Source organism: Salvelinus namaycush, chromosome 35 (genome assembly GCF_016432855.1).
Source record: "Salvelinus namaycush isolate Seneca chromosome 35, SaNama_1.0, whole genome shotgun sequence".
NCBI classification, from domain to species: domain Eukaryota; kingdom Metazoa; phylum Chordata; class Actinopteri; order Salmoniformes; family Salmonidae; genus Salvelinus; species Salvelinus namaycush.
Genome location: NC_052341.1, coordinates 18,490,399 through 18,509,836, shown reverse-complemented (window position 1 = coordinate 18,509,836; position 19,438 = coordinate 18,490,399). Strand labels below are relative to the sequence as shown.

The 19,438-nt window shown below is 47.6% G+C and overlaps 1 protein-coding gene across 2 annotated transcripts in view; it reads right to left on the bottom strand.

Moving 5' to 3' along the window:
* Positions 1 to 2,756: 2,756 nt before the first annotated feature.
* The window catches only part of fasn (fatty acid synthase), a 30,493-nt gene continuing 13,811 nt past the window's right edge, over positions 2,757 to 19,438 (bottom strand). The window contains exons 7-42 of one of the 2 annotated variants that reach the window (XM_038974798.1): positions 19,121 to 19,255; positions 18,477 to 18,963; positions 18,109 to 18,296; positions 17,565 to 17,754; positions 17,106 to 17,200; positions 16,817 to 16,951; positions 16,424 to 16,627; positions 15,959 to 16,074; positions 15,511 to 15,686; positions 15,009 to 15,200; positions 14,756 to 14,836; positions 14,033 to 14,218; positions 13,683 to 13,862; positions 13,370 to 13,573; positions 12,736 to 13,052; positions 12,250 to 12,651; positions 11,874 to 12,038; positions 11,667 to 11,782; positions 11,303 to 11,457; positions 10,776 to 10,979; positions 10,479 to 10,629; positions 9,785 to 9,963; positions 9,550 to 9,669; positions 9,303 to 9,425; positions 8,972 to 9,195; positions 8,436 to 8,640; positions 8,126 to 8,277; positions 7,897 to 7,988; positions 7,320 to 7,714; positions 6,609 to 6,797; positions 6,160 to 6,387; positions 5,977 to 6,035; positions 5,724 to 5,876; positions 5,354 to 5,452; positions 4,948 to 5,199; positions 2,757 to 4,874 (exon numbers count right to left, since the gene is read on the bottom strand). In XM_038974798.1, coding sequence (XP_038830726.1) covers positions 4,737 to 4,874; positions 4,948 to 5,199; positions 5,354 to 5,452; positions 5,724 to 5,876; positions 5,977 to 6,035; positions 6,160 to 6,387; positions 6,609 to 6,797; positions 7,320 to 7,714; positions 7,897 to 7,988; positions 8,126 to 8,277; positions 8,436 to 8,640; positions 8,972 to 9,195; positions 9,303 to 9,425; positions 9,550 to 9,669; positions 9,785 to 9,963; positions 10,479 to 10,629; positions 10,776 to 10,979; positions 11,303 to 11,457; positions 11,667 to 11,782; positions 11,874 to 12,038; positions 12,250 to 12,651; positions 12,736 to 13,052; positions 13,370 to 13,573; positions 13,683 to 13,862; positions 14,033 to 14,218; positions 14,756 to 14,836; positions 15,009 to 15,200; positions 15,511 to 15,686; positions 15,959 to 16,074; positions 16,424 to 16,627; positions 16,817 to 16,951; positions 17,106 to 17,200; positions 17,565 to 17,754; positions 18,109 to 18,296; positions 18,477 to 18,963; positions 19,121 to 19,255 — 6,687 coding nt within the window. In that variant the 3' untranslated portion in view covers positions 2,757 to 4,736. The remainder of the gene's footprint in view (positions 4,875 to 4,947; positions 5,200 to 5,353; positions 5,453 to 5,723; positions 5,877 to 5,976; positions 6,036 to 6,159; positions 6,388 to 6,608; positions 6,798 to 7,319; positions 7,715 to 7,896; positions 7,989 to 8,125; positions 8,278 to 8,435; positions 8,641 to 8,971; positions 9,196 to 9,302; positions 9,426 to 9,549; positions 9,670 to 9,784; positions 9,964 to 10,478; positions 10,630 to 10,775; positions 10,980 to 11,302; positions 11,458 to 11,666; positions 11,783 to 11,873; positions 12,039 to 12,249; positions 12,652 to 12,735; positions 13,053 to 13,369; positions 13,574 to 13,682; positions 13,863 to 14,032; positions 14,219 to 14,755; positions 14,837 to 15,008; positions 15,201 to 15,510; positions 15,687 to 15,958; positions 16,075 to 16,423; positions 16,628 to 16,816; positions 16,952 to 17,105; positions 17,201 to 17,564; positions 17,755 to 18,108; positions 18,297 to 18,476; positions 18,964 to 19,120; positions 19,256 to 19,438) is intronic. The other variant, XM_038974797.1, reaches the window with a different exon arrangement.

Genomic DNA, 19,438 nt, shown 5'->3' with positions numbered 1-19,438 from the left:
TGAATACACCTGACCTGTGGTTTAATTTTTTACATTTTACACCCTGGTCATAGGCCTAAGAAATAAACACAATTTCAGGAAATTAGCTTTAAAAAAGTAAAATGTTCATGGGGGAGGACCCCCAGTCCCCCATCTAGGGGCTGTGCCAGGGGGTAATGAAATTCACATAGCAAATCTCACACCAAGCTTTCTTCACAAGTTGGCAGCCCTGCTACCCTTTTAAGTATTAGAAAAATAGATTAGACCAGAACGCATTACATCAAGCATTTCAAAATGGAAGGAAACAAACTATAAATTCTTTGGAACAACTTACCATCTCATTACATGTTTGCAGTGATAAGTGGCAGGTGGTTATGTTAAAATATGTTTTAAAAGAATGCAATGTTCATGTTTTATGTCTCATTTGAATGTCTTTGAATTGGTTTTTAATTCAATTCTACTTCCTGTCATTTAAATTCAATTCAAATTCTGCTTCCTGTGGGGTGTGTCCTATTCAAATTCAATTTTCAGTTCACAGGTTGAATTCAATTCAGAAATTCTCCTCTCTGGTCTTGGGTTCAGGCCTTGTCTTCTGACTGGTGACATCATTCCTTGACACTAGTTCTCGAACGGACTTGGCTGATGCCATTTTGAGCAGCAGACTATCAGAGATCAGATAGTTTCTTTAAACTTGGTTTGCTTTTAAGTTGGAACATTTCCTCTTTGTGTGGGTGTGGTGTTGGTTGCAATTTGACAGTGTACATGAGGTGAGTGGTTCTGTTTGGACAGAGATGAGGGTGGAATTCAGAGAGTCCCCCAGAAAACAAGTTCCCATCCACTGAAAACGAGCCCCTCCCCCCAAGCCCCGAAACCATGCTTCCACCCCCAGTAACAATAGAACGCCCAAAAGCAATCAGATCCTACCGGTTAAAGCAGGTTGAAATAACTTAATCACAACCATTTTTGCCCGCTGGGATAGGCCAGGGTCTTAGTTGAAGATCACCTTTGGTAATTCATCTCCATTCAGAGAATCACTATGCACTTTCAAAACAAAGGAATGTTGATGTATAGGGGCGATGTTCATGAGAGAATTGAGCAAGTCTACCATCCAACAGCCTGCTCTGGTCCCACCCCAGACACACATCAGCTCATTGACCTGTGCTGAAGATCTCTAATGGAATAAGTGAGAGGAATTGACGCGAGAGACAAAGCAAGAGAGACCGAGAAGGAAATAATAGAGGAGGAAAGACTGACAGAGAGAAGGATAGAAGATAGAGAAAGCAAGACCGGGAAAGAGGAAAAGTGAGAGAGATAGACTAGATATACACGAGTGAGAGAGGTACAGAGAGAGAAAGAGTGAGAGAGAAAATAGTGAGAGAGATGGAGTCTAGATATAGTGTGTTACAGTAGATTGGGACTAAAAAGACATGGATCTGTGACTGATCCTCTGTGAGACGAGCTCTGAAGCGGTCGTCTCATAATCATTCAGTATAACATCATTACCTTGTCCTAGGCCACCACGCATCCACCCACCCAACACAGATAGCATCATAAAACCAATATATATCATTCATCATCGTTGAGGAAGACCAATCCTAATGTGCAGGTCTGTTGTAAACTCGTCCTTACTTCAACTCTGTGGCCGTGGATAGAATAATTACTGTGCTCCTCTGCAAGACTTTTCTTCTGAAGCTCTGAAATGATCGATTTTTGTCTTATTCTGTCGCCTATGAGGATGTCTGGACCAGGTACCGAAATGAGGGATTATTAATGCACACACTTCATGTTAAATTCCACCTGTTGCAGGATAGGACAGTTCATTGACTTTATTTAGATTATGAACACCAACAGAGGCCAGTGAGGGCATATGCAAAATTCTCTCTCACTCTGCATCGTAACAGTCTTTAAACATCCAAGGCTGTGGTCATTATCTGAGGAACAACATGCTGCTCCACTATGAGTGTCCCAGTCGTAGGTGAGTGTCCCAGTCTTAGGGGTGCGTCCCAAATTGCACCATATTCCCTACAAAGTGCACTACATTTGACCAGGCCCTGGTCAAAAGTAGTGCAGTATGTCTGAGCGCTAGATAGCCCTGAGTGTACAAAACATTAAGAACACCTACTCTTCCCATGACATAGACTGACCAGGTGAATCCAGGTGAAAGCTTTGATGTCATTTGTTAAATCTTCTTCAATCAGTCTAGATGAAGGGGAATGTGTACCACTCAGAGGATGAAAGTGCATTTGAACAGGGTATGGTAGCCAACTTGACACACCAAGGGGGAGGGGGGTGCAACTCGCTATTAGAAAGGTGATCCTAATGTTTGTATAATAATAATAGCCATTTGTATCCAAAGCAACTAACAGTCGTGTGCATACATCTTATCACTCTCACTCACAGCATCTGTACTGAACCTCAAAGGAACACACACGCTGCCAAAGCATCCATACTAACTTCAAAGGCAGAGAAAGACCTATGACCTACTTAATTTAGTTTGACAGATGGTCCTTATAGTTGGCTGCTGTGTGACTTTCTACTGGTACCTTCTATATGACACAAATACATTACCATTTGGAGATACAGTATGTCTAATTGCATAAGGAATGTAGGGTCAGTTATATACAGGGATTAACATGAAGGTGTGAAAGGCCAGGAGTATTTTACGATTGCCTGAAGATGGTCAGTTGAATAAGCTATGGAGACCACTTGCAGAGAACTTTCAGGACCTGTTGTAGTTGCCTCAATAAGTTTACATAGAAACCAGACAGACACTGAGGCAGGATGTTAGTGATAGCTCTTTATTTGGACTAATACAATAAATACTGGGAAAAACAAACTAGAAAAGGAACACATTGTCAATTCCCTCCTTTTTACTGCAGCCAATCACCATGCTCAAATTAAAGCCACCTGACTCTTCATAGACCTGATTAGAAGTCTCAGAGGTCAGGTCAGTCTGTTGCATTCTGCGATTGGACCCCTGATCTTGAAGGACCTTCAGGGGTCAGCAAAGGTCATGGGAGTCAAAAACAGCTAAAGGTAGATAGTTGCCTCGTAACCACAGTTCTAGGATCAGATTATCCTGCTCACAGTCCAAACATGAACCATTAGGTGGACAGTAAAATATATGTTCCTGGACCAGTGGTTAGAGGTAAATTCTACCTACTCCTCAACAAGGCCGTTCTTCAGGTCAATGATTCCACACCCAACGGCACCTGCATTCTGACATGACATCACAAACAAAATGGAAGCTTGGACAAACTACTACTTTTTCAGTGAGACAGTGAATCGGATCGTATTCAGTGGGCACTAAATGGGAGAAAATGTTTCGGAACACGAAGATACGAACTGAATTTATCCAATAAAGAACCCTCATTTTAGTTTGCAAAGCCTTTTACTCCATTGTGCCCTCCTGAACACCATAGATTTCACATAACAGTATTTGGGTAGTGCCATAGCAATGAAACATCATTTGTCTATTTCCTTTCAAACAAGTGCCAAAGCGTTTTGAAGCATTGCATGTGGACAGCAGTAATATTCAAAACATTAGTCTTATGTAACAATATTTCAGGAATGTTAGAACATTGAAGGAACATTGAAGGAAATTAAAAACAAGGTTAATTGTATGATTAGTAATCCATTGTAGCCAGTTACATAGAACAGCATACATTTTTAAAACAGCAGCAATTTAAATGACTTTTTTGTCAAAGCCAAGATCATAGAAATGTGACCTGTAGATATCCAATCAGTCCTCTTAAAAGGTGTACTCACACAGGAAAGGCAACACACCCAGATCTAAACCTAGAAGAATACTGTTGTTTTCAAAAAGTATTTCAGTTCTTAAATGGAAAGACAGATACAGGGAGTCTTATTTCCAGTAAACAGCTGAATAGTTAAAAAGTTATTAACTTGATCAAATATGGTGTCAGTCAGATACTTTTAGCCATTTTCCTGCGTGTTGCTACAGTAACCCCTTTAGTTCTCATGTTGGGAAGTCTAATGCATTTCTCTGTGTGAACCTACCTTAAGATCAGTGTAACAATACTACAGTCACTGCAAACAACATTGAAATCAACAAAAATAGGGATCATAACTTATGACCAATGCTGGTAAACAAACCCTTTTATACAAAACAACCCCAAACAAAGACAACCATGTAACAATGGTTTCCTCCTAAGCCAATGTCACTTGGTAACAGGTACAGAGCTTGAACAGGTGTTAGACAGGTGAGACAGGAGGCTATGTACACGTGGAATAGTCTGCATCATTAGGGCACTGCTAGGGTTTGGCATAAGATAAAACATGCACGCATGTGCATAGGTAGAGGGTCCGAGTCCACACACACACACACCTTTATTACCAAGTTCACGAAACACCCTTTAACAGACTGGTGGGTTGAACAGTATCATAACAACAGCTAGGTAGGTTATCTAGGGCTAGGCTACAGTCAGTGGGCAACACAGCCAGGCTCACATGCTAGGCTAGCTATAGGGTTGAGCCAGCACATTTACAGTTGTAGCAGGATTGATTACCAGTACAGAGTTGAGCATCTAACTTTATTCTACCATTCCAAACATGATAAAGACACAAGATTTTAAAAAATTACAAATAAAAGAGAGCGAGGACCTTATTGGTAGAGCACAAACATACAGCACGTTGTTTGTTCCCATGGGAACATACCCTGTGGCAGCGAGCTAAGAGCTTTGGGATAGGAGAAGTTGGTGCTATTGGGGGAGAGGGCTGGGAAGGGCGGGACTGGTCTAACCCTCCCGGGCACTGACGCGTGGCTCGGCCAATGAGCTATGGATGATGCTACTAATAGACTCCACCCCCTCTCCTTCTAGGAAGCTGCGGTGGTCTCCCTCGATGACGTGGACCGACACCTTACCATCACACACCTGAAGAGGAACAAAGCCTGTTATTATAGCAGTGTGTGCGTGCGCGTGTTCATGCGTGTTGGTGTATACCCACCTCGCTCAGTTTGTAGTCAGCCCCCAGGTTGTCTCCGTAGTCGCTGCTGGCCTTGGCGCGGAGCAGGGTGACGTTGCCGTGGTATTTGGTTGCCGGGACGTAACCGTCGGCAGCCTTGAGTTTGTAGTAGAAGGTGGCGGCAGCGAATCGCAGGGAGTCTTTACTGACGTTCTTATGGCTGGAGGTGATGAGGTCCACCGCCATGTTGACACGGGCCTTCAGATCAGACAGAGGGAGGAGGGTCTCCAACAACTAGACAGAGAGCGAGCGAGAGAGGAGAGGTAAAAGAGGCAGAACAAGAAATGTGAGAATTATACATTGAACCAGACTCAAGTATAATGTTAGTTTAATATTATGCCATAGCCAGTGAGTACAGGCCATTATCTGCGGTTGTAAAGTGTTGTACCTTGTTGTACTCGATGCCAGTGAACTGCTGGATGAAAGCACACAGCGCTTCAGTCTCTGCCTCAGACTCTTTACCAGGGGTCAGCTTGGATTTGTAGCTCTGAAAGGCAAATAGAACACAAACATCAGGTTAACACTACACATGACCCTACGGTTAGTTCTGAGTTGACTGACTCTTTTCAAGTAGAGTTCACTGTGAAGGAACTGAGTACGAGGATGTGTGTATGTGTCAGAGTACATGTGCATTCCTGCGTAACCTCTCATCTGTGTGTGTGTGTGTGTGTGTGTGTGTGTGTGTGTCAGTATGTGCAGACACATGCGTATCACCGGTGTGTGTGTGTGAGTATCAATATGCCTGCATAAGGTCTCACCTGTGTGTAAGCGGCGACGTAGGAGTGTGATCCGTCGAAGAGGAAGAGGTAGTCTACGGTTCTACCCTGGGCCTGCAGCTGAGAACACATCTCAAACGCCACGCAGGCCCCAAAGGAGTAGCCGGCAATCCGGTACGGACCCTCCGATTGCACCTACACAAATAAAACATAAGCACAGACCGTTATTTATAAAATCACTGTAATTATCTATCATGTATGTAAATACAAATGAAGTTGTTAGTATCTTTTTTACCTGACGTATACACTCCACATAGTATGTAGCCAGAGACTGTATACTGTCCAAAGGAGCAGCTAGAGAGATGGGGGGGATAGTTTCAGTCATTAAGATCAAGTTTACAACTTTAGAGAGAGTGTGGGACTGTATCAGTATGATTGCTAGAGAGAGAGCGGAGGGAGTTTGTTCCTGTGTGTGTACCTTTAGTGCACTGCAGGCCGTAGCAGGGCACACTGAGCTTGGCGGTGAGTGTGTGGAAGGCAGCGATGGAGCCCTCTATAGGGTGGACCAGAAACAGCGGGCGCTCAGCACTCTGCACCTCATTGAGACGTGAGACCGTGGGACCGTCTGGGTTGACCAGCATCAAACTGAGGTCCGACTCCAACAGAGAACGCACACCTCCCTTCTTCACTGGAGACTGACAGGACTCTGGAGAGAGGGAAAGAAAGTGCGAGAGAGAGGGAAAGAAAGCAGAGAGAGAGGGAAAGAAAGAAGAGAGGGAAAGAAAGGAGGGAAAGGAGAGAGAGGAGAGAGCGGGAAAGGAGAGAGAGGGAAAGGAGAGAGAAAGAGTACACGTAAGTCCATAACACACATACGCTTCCTAACTATACAAAGTCATTATTGCGTACAGTGTTTGTGTATACACACACCTGCTGTTCCCGCTGGCTGGCTGGACAGCTCTCGGAGCTTGTTGATGGTGAGCTGTCGGATCTCCCTCATTGCCATGACGATGTCATAATCGCGCTCCAGTGTCTGACGCACCTCCACGCCCATCAGAGAGTCCAGACCCAGATCAGCCAATGAGGCGTCAGCATTTAGGGTGCTGACATCACGCACACCTGAAAAGGTTAGAGGGGACAGGGAAGAGCGAGAGGGAGAAATAACCAGGGAGTCACACATGGAATGAAAACACCCAAACCAGCTTCAAATCTATTGATATAAACACAACAGCAGCCCACCCATCAGCTGTGATGGGGTAACTTCAGGAAGAATCTAGAGCGCGTTACATGGTGATGGAGGTATGGGTGATGAGGGACATCTCTCTCTTCCTCTAGTCTTATCCAGTATGTGAGCCACAGCCTCCACTAGGGGGATATACTACAAAGCAGGATCTATCAGTTAGCCAGCTACCTTGGATAAACAACCAGAAAAAACGACATATTTTCTGGTTCATTAACAAAGCTAAACTGACATACAAATGTGTTTTTGTTGTTCAGTCAATTAGATCATGCTCATTTTAAGCTAATCAAGGTTAGCTGGCGTACTCCTTGATCCTGCTTTCTAGTACACCCCTCAGGTCTCTGTCTGGGGTTTGTTATAGGGTTAGTTGTATGGAGGTGTATGGGTGATGAGGGGTCTACCTAGTATATGAGCGACAGCCTCCACCAAGTCTCTCTGTCCTGTTCCTTCGCTCTTCACCACGCTCCTCTCTGCCAGCACGAAGCTCGACATCACCGGACGCCGCTCGCACAGGAAGCGGTCCAGCACCTCCAGACAGGAAGTGATGCGCTGCGGGAGAGTCCCGCCCACCACCACGTCGTTGCCGCCCATGGTCTCCAGGACAACGCCCACGTCGCCGATGGCGCCCCACTGGACGGCCAATCCGGGCAGGCCGTCGTGGCGTCGCTGCTCGCACACGCGCTCCATGGCGGAATTGGCGTAACCGTAGTTACTCTGGCCGGCGTTGCCGCGGCCGCAGCTCACAGAGGAGAAGGCTACAAAGTAGCTGAGGTCTGGACACAGCTTTCTGGTCACCCTGAGAAAGAGGAAGGAAAACCTTTGATTACCTCAGACTGCTTTTGGATTTTCTGTTCCTCCAAAACATTGGATATTGACAGATCCTTATAATGGAAAGACTGGTAAATCTCAGCAGAACTACAGAATCACCAGGAGGAGTGATCTCCAAACTAACTGCTACACCTGTGTGTATCGTCTTACCTGTCCAGGTGGAGGGTTCCGTTGTATTTGGGTTTGTTGACATCCAGGAACAGCTGAGGAGTCAGATTTTCCAGCATGCCATCCTTCAACACCTGGTACACATACAGACAGGAGAAAAAGACAGGTGAGAGACGCAGGTGAGAAAGAGAAAGCGAGAGAGAGGTGGGAGACGCAGGAGAGAGAGGTGAAAATAAAAAGCAACAGTGTACAGGTGGGGGGGGGGCATTACCATGGCGAGGTGGAAGACTCCTCCCACAGGCCCCAGCCTGCAGGCCTCGTTGATGAGTCGCTCCGCCCCCTCCTGGGTGCTGACATCACTGGTGGACACCAGCACCTGCACACCCATCCCCTGCCACTCACGCACGCGCTTCGCCTGGTAACCTAGCAACGTGAACCGACATTAACAAAAGTGACTGGACTGTCACAAACAACAAGTGTGCAGCTAATGTAACACCACAATGGCTTTGCTGGTGTGCTACAATACAACACATGTAAAAATGTGCAAGTACAAGTCAAAGTTCTGAGTTCTTGTCTCTTACCGTTGCGGATGCCCGATCTGGAGGTGAGCACCAGTTTGCGGGCGCCTCGCTCCGTCAGCCAATGAGCGATTTCCAAGCCGAAGCCGCCCAGTCCCCCGGTGATGATATAAGAGTGGGAAGCAGGGCAGAAGGTACGGCAGATGGCGGGGAGGGAGAGGGGCGAGCCCACCGCCTGAGTACCACCACCCTTCTCCTCTGAACGCACCTAGAGATACACATTTACATTTTAGTGATTTAGCAGACAATTAGAGGTTAAGTGCCTTGCCTAGATTTTTCAACCAGCAAGCTTTCGGTTACTTGCCCAACGCTCTTAACCGCTAGGCTACCTGCCACCACGTCAGACAAAAACACACACCGAGTGAATTGTAATAAACCGTCATGTATCAAGAGTATAATAAGTGGCAATAACAGTGTTATAATAAATGATGAACCGGTCTAAAAGAGAGAGTTGAGGAGATAGTAAAAGCTGTGTTTTGTGAGGGGGAAAAAGAAAGCGTGAATGAATATGGAAGAGGGGGAGTTGTTGAGTAAGTGACCTGTAGCAGGACTTTGCCGATGTGTTTTCCCTGGGCCATGTATCTGAAAGCCTCCTCCACCTGGTCTCTCTCAAACACCGTAGTCCTCAGTGGCTTGACTACACCTCCCACAATGCCCCCCTTCAGCAGCTGGGACACCTCCTCCCACTCCCTGTTCCCCTCCTCAAACAGGGCGTCCAATAGGATCCCATGGAACGCCACATTCTTCAGGAAGACAGCCATACCTAAGGGTAACAGGGACTCATGTCAGACATTAGAACAGCTGCAGTGGCACAGTGAGTCGGACACAAAATGGCTGCCATGGAGAGCAGTTGCAGTGCTGTGTACTGACCCAGAGGGGAGTTGTTGGACAGGTCGTATTTGCCGATCTCCAGGAAGCGTCCGTGTCGAGCCAGACAGCGAAGACTGGCCTGCAGCTTCTCCTCAGCCAGGGAGTTCAACACCATATCCACTCCTACAGACAGGGTACATAAGAACATGTGAGTTAGTGTGAGAGGTGTATCATGCTCAATATAGTTGTTTCGTGTGTTTGAGTGAGGCAAGTTTGGATAGGAGCTGATATTTAAAGTGTGTCTGACCTTTTCCCTGTGTGTGTAGCATTACGTGCTGTTCGAAGGTGGCGTCTCTAGAGTTGGCAAAGGACTCAGAGGTGAGCTGGGGGAAACGCTCCTGTAGGTAGGCACGCTTCTCTGCTGAACCTGAGACAAAGAACACAAAAGACGGGTTACAGAGAAACATCTACGGCTAAATGCACTGACAATTCTGACATTAACAGGCTGAATGTGTGTGTACCTACAGGTCTCTGGTACTCACCAACAGTAGTGAAGACCCTACAGCGCTGGCTGAGTGCAATGGCGATGGCAGCCTGGCCGACGCCCCCTGACCCTGAGTGGATGAGAACACTCTCCCCTGGGCGGAGCCTGCCTCGGACCACCAGGGAATAGTAGGCTGTGGCGTAGACCACCGGTACCGACGCTGCCTGCTCCAGGGTCCTAGAGAGAGGGATGGAGAGAGTGAGAGAGAACATAAGTTACTTACAACAATAACTAAGTCATAAAGCTAGACGTCAACAAAGGGGAATACTACAAACCAGGATCTAGCTTACAGAAATATCTTTACTTTTCCCCCCCGAAGTATACACTTGAAATGGGCATGGTGTAATCGACAACAACCAAACACACATAAATAAGTTTAGCTTTAATAGTTATTTTTGGTTGTTTATAAAAGTTAGCCGACAAACTCATTAATCCTGGTTTGTAGTACACTCCTCAGTGGACATACCCCGCAGTCTGTTAGTCAAGATCCCAAAACAGTGTCTCCCTACGAGGTCGTTTGTGGCTCTGGGCCTGTATTCACAAAATATAGGAATGCTGATCTAGGATCAGTTCCCCCCTTTTATTCATTATTATTTTGAAAGGCAAAACTGATCGTAGATAAGCACTTTTACTCAAATGCACTACATAATGTAGGGAATAGGGTGTGATTTGGGGTAGTCGCATCGTTTTACCAGCCATCTGGGATGTCCCAGAGGAAGCGTGTGTCAGCGTCAACGCAGGTGGCCAGGCCTTTAGCAGGCAGCAGCCCCATCACACGCCGACCACTGGGGTCACGACCCGAGAACTCCATACCCAACATGCACTGCTGTAGGGCCAGGTCACCTACAGAGGGAAATCAGATGTGTGTGTAAAAGAGAGAGAGTGCATGAGTGTTCATTACTGGTATAGCTTCAGAGGCAGTTTCCTAGAGGACATATCTGTATGCATGTGTGTGCGTCTCTGTGTGTGTGTGTCTCTGTGTTCTTTACCTGGGATGGCGTCCGGTGGCAGTTTCCCGGTGGCCAGCATGATGTCTCTGAAGTTGAGGGAGCTGTAGTAGACGCGACACAGCTGCACATGGGGGCTGCTCGCCACAAAATGGCAGAGGGGCGAGGCGATCCAACGCAGCGAGGAGAGGTCACCCCGGGTCAACACGTTAACGTAAGCCTGCTCTGTCAACTCCTCACTCAGATCTGAGGAGAGAGCGAGAAAGGAGAGAGAGAGAGAGAGGTATTAAGCTTTGCAGCATAATCAACAGAAGATTAGGAATCCATTATTGTCCAAGATGAACGTTTTAAATCAGCATATTCTTGAGCCTGGGGCTAGTCTGTGACTATTAGCTATTTTAGTGTTTATCATTAGGAAAGCACTTTCTTTTCACTGCAATTTTATCATCAAGCTCCTATGCAATGACTGAATGTGTGAAAGTTCTCAAGATTTCTCATTGGGTGTAACTTTTGAGATCTTGCTAGAGCAAGAACAAGAGAGAGGGAAGATGGTGGTGTGGTTGTCTTACCCTGAGAGATGAGCTGGTGTCTGAACACTCCCCAGTGTCCATCCCTGAATACGTTCATACACAGGTCTCCCTCCAGCACAGACCGCATGGAATTATGGGCAGGCTGCAGGGTGGGCGCCGCAGAAGACTCACACAGGTTGGATACAAATGCACACCTGGAGAGAGAGAATAGAGATGAGGAGAGAGAAGTACAGCATTAGTCTGATTCACAGCCTATCCGAGAGCAAGATGGAGCGATTACCTTACTAATATATACTACTGTGCTTTTAAAACTGCTAATACCAATCCAATCCTTTCAGATCAAGTGTCAAGGGGAAGAGGAAGGGCCATGTTTTTTTTTTTTCAGACCAGGCTTTAGTCTCACCGTATGCGGCTGCCCCCAGGCTCCTGGCGTAGACAGTTGACCATGCCCACCACCCCAGAGTGGGTCTGGGTAGCAGTCAGCCAGACCGGAGAGTCTGAGGGCTCAGCCAAAGTCGCCTGGGGGGGGGGGGGGGGAAGAGTTATAAGGGCTTATAAGCACTTATTAAGGAGTTATTAACACAGACAGACATACAGACGTTTCCCTCACCTTGAGTGTGTCCACCCACTGGTAGTCCATGCTGTCCACAGGCAGGAAGATGGGCAGTTTGCTGGGTAACCGACGGCGACACAAGAATAAGGCAGAGCCATAAAAGGACTTCCTGACAGCCACCAAGTTGAGAGACGCATCAGAGAAGGCTTTCTCCCACTCAGTCTAGAGAAGAGAACAATGACAGGATTAGACATCATAGGTAATAAAATGTTGTCACAAATGAGACTATATGTATGGCCAGTTTATGTATCCTCACTCACTAAACACTGACTGAAGCTAATAGTGTAATGTGTGGCCCTGCTTTAATATCTGAAGGGAAGCTGGGGGCTAAGGATTCATCTGGGTATCAGTTTTCCACTGCAGTGTAATTGACCTGGGAGAGCAGTCTCTGCTGGTTGTTCTGGCTGTCCTTGTAGGTGAGGAATGCCACCATCTCCCCCAGCGTCTCTCCCTTCAGCAGGGTGTGGAGCATCACAAAGCCCCCCTCCTTGGCCCCTGAGGCCAGGTTCCCCACCACTACCTCAGCCCCAGCTCCCAGGGGACCCCAGGCGTGGTTACACACCACCAGGTCGGCTCCACCGACTGCACCCCCGGGCACAGGGCCCTGGTGGGGGTCCCACTGGGCTGAGGTGACCCCCATGGCATCCAGGGTGGTCTGGTGGGGGGTCAGGAGGTCGAGGGTAGTGGCAGTGGCGACGTAGTCGAGGCGGAGCATGGGCTGGATGTTAAGGAGGGGCACGGCACGGGAGAAGAGATGGCCGTCGTTGGAGAGAGCCTAAGGTGGGGCGAGAGAGCAGGGATTAGAGAGGAGGGCGAGAGAGCGCTCATGACCACTGATGTATCACATCTTTGTTCTCACCTCCAGGACTTTGATCTTCCCGGGGGTAGTGTTCTCCAGGGCTGTGTCCAGGCAGTGTCTGAGGGCTGGGCCATCCAGTAGGCCATGTAGCAGGGGGTCCTGGAGGAGACAACCCCTCTCCTTCTCAACAGTCTGCTCCAGCTCTGACCGCAGGTTACCGTTCAGCTCTAGACCACAAAGCAGGGACAGCAGCCGCAGCAAGCCAGGCTCAGCGGGCTCAGGGCTGGGGACAGCAGGGCTAGACACCCCCCCTAGACCAGGGATGGAGAGCTTAACACCCTGAGGAGCCAGCTTCTTCTGCAGCTTGTGGATCAGACCTGGAGAGATGCATGAACCAAGGGTCAGACAGAGGGTAATCAATTTAGTACTATGGCCTTTTAGACAAACAAAATGTGAAGTAAGATCTGCCTTTCTTTGACATTAGATTTGCAACTTTTCTGTTTACATTGTCCTTACATGTCGTGACACCGTCATTCCTTTGAATTTTTTTGTATGTGTTGTAGAAAGAGAGAATACAAAGAGATTGCTACCTATTATTAATTTTTTTTAAACTGATTTTAAACATTGAATCTGAAAGCAAAATGACTTCCCACTGTCTGGATGATAAAGGTAGCCAACAAACATGAACTCTAACCTTTGCAGTTCTTGAGCTGGTCTCCCAGCTTCTCATTGGCTGACAGGCATTCTGTCTCTAGGTAAGGCACAAACAAAAACTCCTCCAGGGTGGGCGGGCTCTGTTGCTGTTGGCGACGCGGTGCCACCGTGGCGTGGAGACCACAGATCTGCACTCCTCCCGCAACAATGTTGTCAAGGCAACGGTTGACATGGACGACCACGGCTAGGTGATGGAGAAAAGGTAGAAAAACAGTTAAAAAAATTAAACCGCATCCTTAAGTGAGTCAAGTGTGTGTTTGTGGTGGGCCTGTGTACATGTTTTATTTCAATACCTTTCTCACCCTCTCCGTATTCAGTGACCCTCTCCTGGTGGACGGTGGGGTCGACACACACAGAGCGGATCCGCGTTGGCAGGCGAAGGCTGCGTCCTGATAGGCCAACCACGATCATCTGCAGCATGGTGTCCAGGAAGGTCACCCAGTTACCAGTCCACTGCAGCTTCCCACTGTCACCTACAGCCAGAGACAAGGATAGAGCAGGGTCAGAGGGAAACCAGTCAATCAATAACTGAGGAAAATAACTTATAGTACAATCTACAACTAGCCACCTTAGTTGCTACCCAGTATTAAGAGGCTATTTCATAAAGAGGTTCACAATGGTTTAACTTTTTCCTCACACACACCTGCATTGTTGGACTCCAGGATGCCCTGGAAAGTCTTGCCGTAGTCGTAACCGCGGAGACGGAGCTCCTTGTAGATGTCATGGGCTGTCAGGCGCAGTTTGGGGTCACCATCATCCCCGGTGACAGGCTTACCAATCTCAGAGTGGAATGAGTCCAGAGCAGCGTCCTCCAGAATGCTCACCTTGCCTGCACAGACAGAGAGAAGTATGGGATAGGTGACTGACTGAGGAGGACCAAGGAGAAAGCATGTAGAGTTTATAGTCTGTATTACTATGTCATAGACCTTGAATGGTTGTATATACTAGTTGCTATTTAAGCATTAAGGCCAGAGGGGGTGTGGTATATGACCAATATACCACGGCTAAGGGCTGTTCTGATGCGCGAAGCAACGCGGAGTGCCTGGACACAGCCCTTAGCCGTGGTATATTGGCAATATACCACAAACGCCCGAGGTGGCTTATTGCTATTATAAACCGGTTACCAACGTAATTAGAGCAGTAAAAAATAAAATAATAATTGTCATACCCATGGTACAGTCTGATATACCACGGCTGTCAGCCAATCAGCATTCAGGGCTCTAACCACCCAGTTTATAATATGTAACAGATTGAATGAGTCTATATACACACTAGCTATTACCATGTAACAGAGCACATAGAAACCATCCTTTACATATCAAACATTTATCTCGGATGCTTATAGGAGAGTATACAATATGCGTACCACTGACAGCCAGGTTGCCATTCTCAGAGACCTCAAATCGACTGGTGGCGGGCATGAGACGCACCTCCAACTGGACTGAACCTGACAGCGAGGGGAAGGAGTAAGAGAGAAAAGGGAGCGAGACAAAGCACATTGAAGAAAGGTCATAAATTAACCACAGTAAAAGATTGACAACCCAAATAGACACCCTTGATGTGACAGACAACCAATGATCAAACTCTTCCCCTCCCTTCACCGTTCGTCCCTCCCTCACCGGTCTTGGGTAAGATGGTGGCCCTGTGGATGGTGACGTCCTCGAAGGTGACAGGGGTGGTTTCCATGACAACGCCGAGGCTCCTCATCAGGGTCCTCCAGGCCAGTACCAGATAACCCGTCGCCGGGTACAGGACACGCCCGTCGATGCAGTGGCCAATCATATAGTAGTCTGGAGACTCTGGGTTCATGTCTGGGGTGAGAGATCAACTATGTTATTGTCTGTGTGGGTGTGTGTATTCTGTGTCTATACTGTATCAGTGTGCCAAGAGTATGCAAAGCTGTCACCAAGGCAAAGTGTGGCTACATTAAAGAATCTCAAATGTAAAATATATTTTGATTTGTTTAACACTTTTTTGGTTACTACATGATTCCATATGCGTTATGTCATAGTTTTGATGTCTTCACTATTATTCTACAATGTAGGAAATAGTAAAAATAAAGAAAAACCCTTGAATGAGTAGGTGTGTCCAAACTTTTGGCTGGTACTGTATGTCTCTCACCAATGTTATAGATGGTAGCTGAGGTGGACCCTCCAGAACCAGCAGGGAAGTCCTCAGCCTTGGGTACATCCCAGGTCTGGGTGTGGTCCCACTGCACCAGGGGGGAGATCAGAGGGGTGCCCACAGGCACCGGGTACTCCACACATGGGTACAGCTGCTTATTGTCCACGTTGATCCTGGACACAAAGGAGAGATGCTTGGTATTGAGACATCTGACCCAAATATAGCTTTTTGACATGCATGTTTTAGCTTGTACTAGGGGCTAACAGAGAGCATAAGAGTAAAAGAATGGCAAAGTAAGGTGTGAAGGCCATCTTGCAGTATTGGGAAAATAATATGCACAACACCAGTTAAAGCTGTGTGTTTAAGCTAAAGTAGGTTGAGAATAGAATCAGTTGCATAATGATGACATCATCAGAGGCGTGGTGTGTCAGCAGCAGGTACTGACCCGTTCATGTAGACCTTGCCAATGTGAGAGAGGAAGAACTCCAGGTTGTTGGCATGGCCTCTCCTCATCAGGGGCAGGATGGAACACGTGGGCTTCAGGCTGCGCTTCAGGATCGCCTGCAGGGGGAGACAGAGCAAGGTTACACACAGTAATGATGACAAGTATGCTGCATTTTTGTCAGAGGTTGGTGTGTGTGTGTGTTTCTAAGAGGAGAAAATTGTCACATTGTGGCACTGTGTGTTTGTGTATTCGCAGCAGTAGTGTGTGTGTGTGTGTTTCTTGCGGCTCCCGAGTGGCGCAGCGGTCTCTTAAATAAGAATTTGTTCTTAACTGACTTGCCTAGTAAAATAAAGGTAAAAACAATTCTATAGCCTGTGTGAGCAGTGTGTGGTGCGGTCTTGAACCCCACAGTCTTATCAGGCCATCCTATGTTTGTGTGTGTTTCTACATTCTGTGTATACTAACCTGCAGCAGTGCATGTGGTGCTATCTCTACCACCACAGCGTTATCAGGCACCAGGCTCAGGCCCTCCTGGAAGAGGACAGGGCTGACCAGGTTATTACAATGGTAATCTGCTGAGGAGTACAGAGCCAGCGGGCTGTCCCAGTCCTTCTGGGGGATAGATGTACTGATCCACCTGGCAGACCTCTGCTTAGGCTCCTTGATCACCTACAAAGAGAGTGGAGATGGAGATTCAGTATATTTGGCAGATGACTTGAAATTCAAATTCCCAGGCAGGTGGAAAGCAGTCTGTTTTTTCAATTCATGCATTTAGTTTCAATTCCCTATCTGAATTGAAAAGTTTTTAAAAAGTGTTAGGTTTTGGACTGAGCCACGCAGTCATAAACGTCGTCTTACCCTCTTGAGAGCAGCCAGCAGGGCGGGAGCGATGGAGGCCATGTAGTAAGAATGGAAGGCTACACCAGCACTACGAACCTCCTTGGCAAACACACCACTCTCCTTCAGCTCTGATACAAACCTACTCACTGCCTCCTGCACACAGAAAACAAGTGCACCGTGTCAGGCTTTTACAGGACAAAATGTAGCTTACAGACAGAATTGGTCTCAATAATATAAAAAAAAGGGTATTTAAAAATAGCGCATAAAGCTATTGATAGATGCAAGGATTTGAACCAAAATGTGTTACCGCAGGGCCAGAGATGGTGACGGTGTCCTCAGCATTGTGACAGGCTGGAACCACACCCTGAGGACACTGAGCCTTACACTCTGCCCATGTCAGCCCTGAGACAGAGGAGGGTGGGGAGACAGAGGGAGAGAGAAAAAAGGGAATCAGCGAGCACAACACAAATGAATCCAAATCAAAGTTTATTGGTGGATACACAGATGTTATCTCAGGTGCAGCAAAATGCTTGAGTTTCTAGCTCCAACAGTGCAGTAATACCTAGCAATAAAAATGAACAGTTAGAAATACAAAAAGTTATATAGGCTGAGCCATGACTAGAATACAGTATATACATATAAAGATGATTAAAGCAACCAGTGTTCAATGGCTGTATGTACATAGGGTAACAGTCTAAGGTGCAGGGTAGATTACCGGGTGGTAGCTGGCAATTCAAAACAAACACCCTCTCTTTTTGGTCCTTACCGACTGCAGCCATGCCCCCGGGGGGCAGGTTAGCCTCCTTGATGGACCTCCCTCTCCAGTAGGCTGCCAGGATAGCCTCACTGTGACTGAGGGATCCGTCTGCGTAGCCACAGGCCAGCTCTCCCACACTGTGGCCCACAATGCCGTCCGGCTGCAGACCCAGCTTCTGGAGCAGGTCAATCTGGGCGATCTGAGAGGGGGACAGACAGACAGCGGTTACTTTTATGAGCATACTAAAATAATATAAATATTATATGCCTTTTAGCAGATTTTATCCCAAGCGACTTAGTCATGCGTGCATACATTTTTACACATGCTCTACCAACTGAGCCATACAGGACCATCTTAAATGGTTATCTTCATGATTGCCTTTGATATGGCAGAGGCATTGTGTGCTTTTTGTCTGTGCAAATAACAGACAATACAGTCCTATTTCCAAAGCCTTTTTGGTTTCAGTGCCCCCCCCCCCAATGTTAGTTAAAATGGTGTTCCACCCTCTAAAAATTGTGATTTGCCCTTAGTTAAGATGGCTGCTCTGCTGTACCTGTATGGCGGCAAGGCCTACGAAGGCTTGGACGGTGTCCTCGAAGGTGCTCTCGTCTGCCTCCATGAGCAGACTGGACACACACATCCCCGTGTCCTTCAATGCTATGTCCGAACGCAAGATGGACTCCCTGAACTCTGGCAGCTGCATCAGACTGCGGCCCATCCCACCCCATTGGGTGCCCATACCTGAGAGATACACAAGTGTTAACACACACCTTTCTCCTAAACCCCTGCTTTCATCATTCGAGGTAGAAGTTACCCTTAACCACAGATCCTGGATCACATTAACCTGCCCCCAATCCTAACACTAACCATTAGGCTGAGGCTTGAAGAAACTCGTCTCCTGACCCCTGTCCTCTCTCTTACCTGAGCAAATGTACCACAATGGTCTGGGCGTGGCCTCAGTCTTCTGGACCTCTGTGACGTCCTCCTTGGAGCCAATCAGAGTGTAGCCCCTGTAGGGCATCCCCGCCGTGGGTACCCCGGACACCTCGTTCAGCAGACACAGGAAGTTGTCGTCGCCCGAGTGTTCCTTCCCCTTGCTGAGGAGGGCGGAGACAGCCTCCTCTGTGCGGCCGCAGGCCTGGAGGAGCCTGGGTACTTGAGAGGACACAGAGGGGGTCTTGGGGGGCACTTTAAAGCTTTTTGGTGTGTTGAAACCAGGGGGGCGGAGGATCACGTGAACGTTAGAGCCGCCAAATCCGAAAGAGTTGATGCCAACAATGCCGCCGCGGACTGGTATGGGCTCGTTGACGACGCGGAGGCGGCCGTCACTAAGGGCAGGGATGTCGGTGTTGGGGCTGTTGTAGTGGATGTTGGGAGCCCACACACCTCGCTCCAGAGACAACACAACCTGGGAGAGAGAGAGAGAGACAGGGAGAAAAATATGGAGGGAGAGGAGCGAGACGGATGGAAAAGTGTGTTAGTGCTGGGCTTGCCTGCACATATTGGGACTTTAGAACACTTTTTTGTCCTGTACAGAGGTTAGCCCAGACCATTCCAGTTCTTACCTTGGCCAGCGCAGCCAGGCCAGAGGCAGGCTCTGGATGGCCCATGTTGGACTTGGTGGAGCCAATGAGCAGTGGGTCACGCTTTGAATGACAGAACACACTGACAATGCCATTCACTTCCTGCGGGTCGCCGACCTGGGAGAAAAGACGGAAGTCACCAGGGGAAAACATACTGAGGGAACCAGATGTATCAGGGGGAGGAATGTGACAAAACACCTTCCACAGAACATTACATTATTGGGTGTGGTGGTGATATGATCCAACAACAATGAATCAAGTGTTGTGTGTGTATATAGATAGATAGGAGTGTGTGTGTGT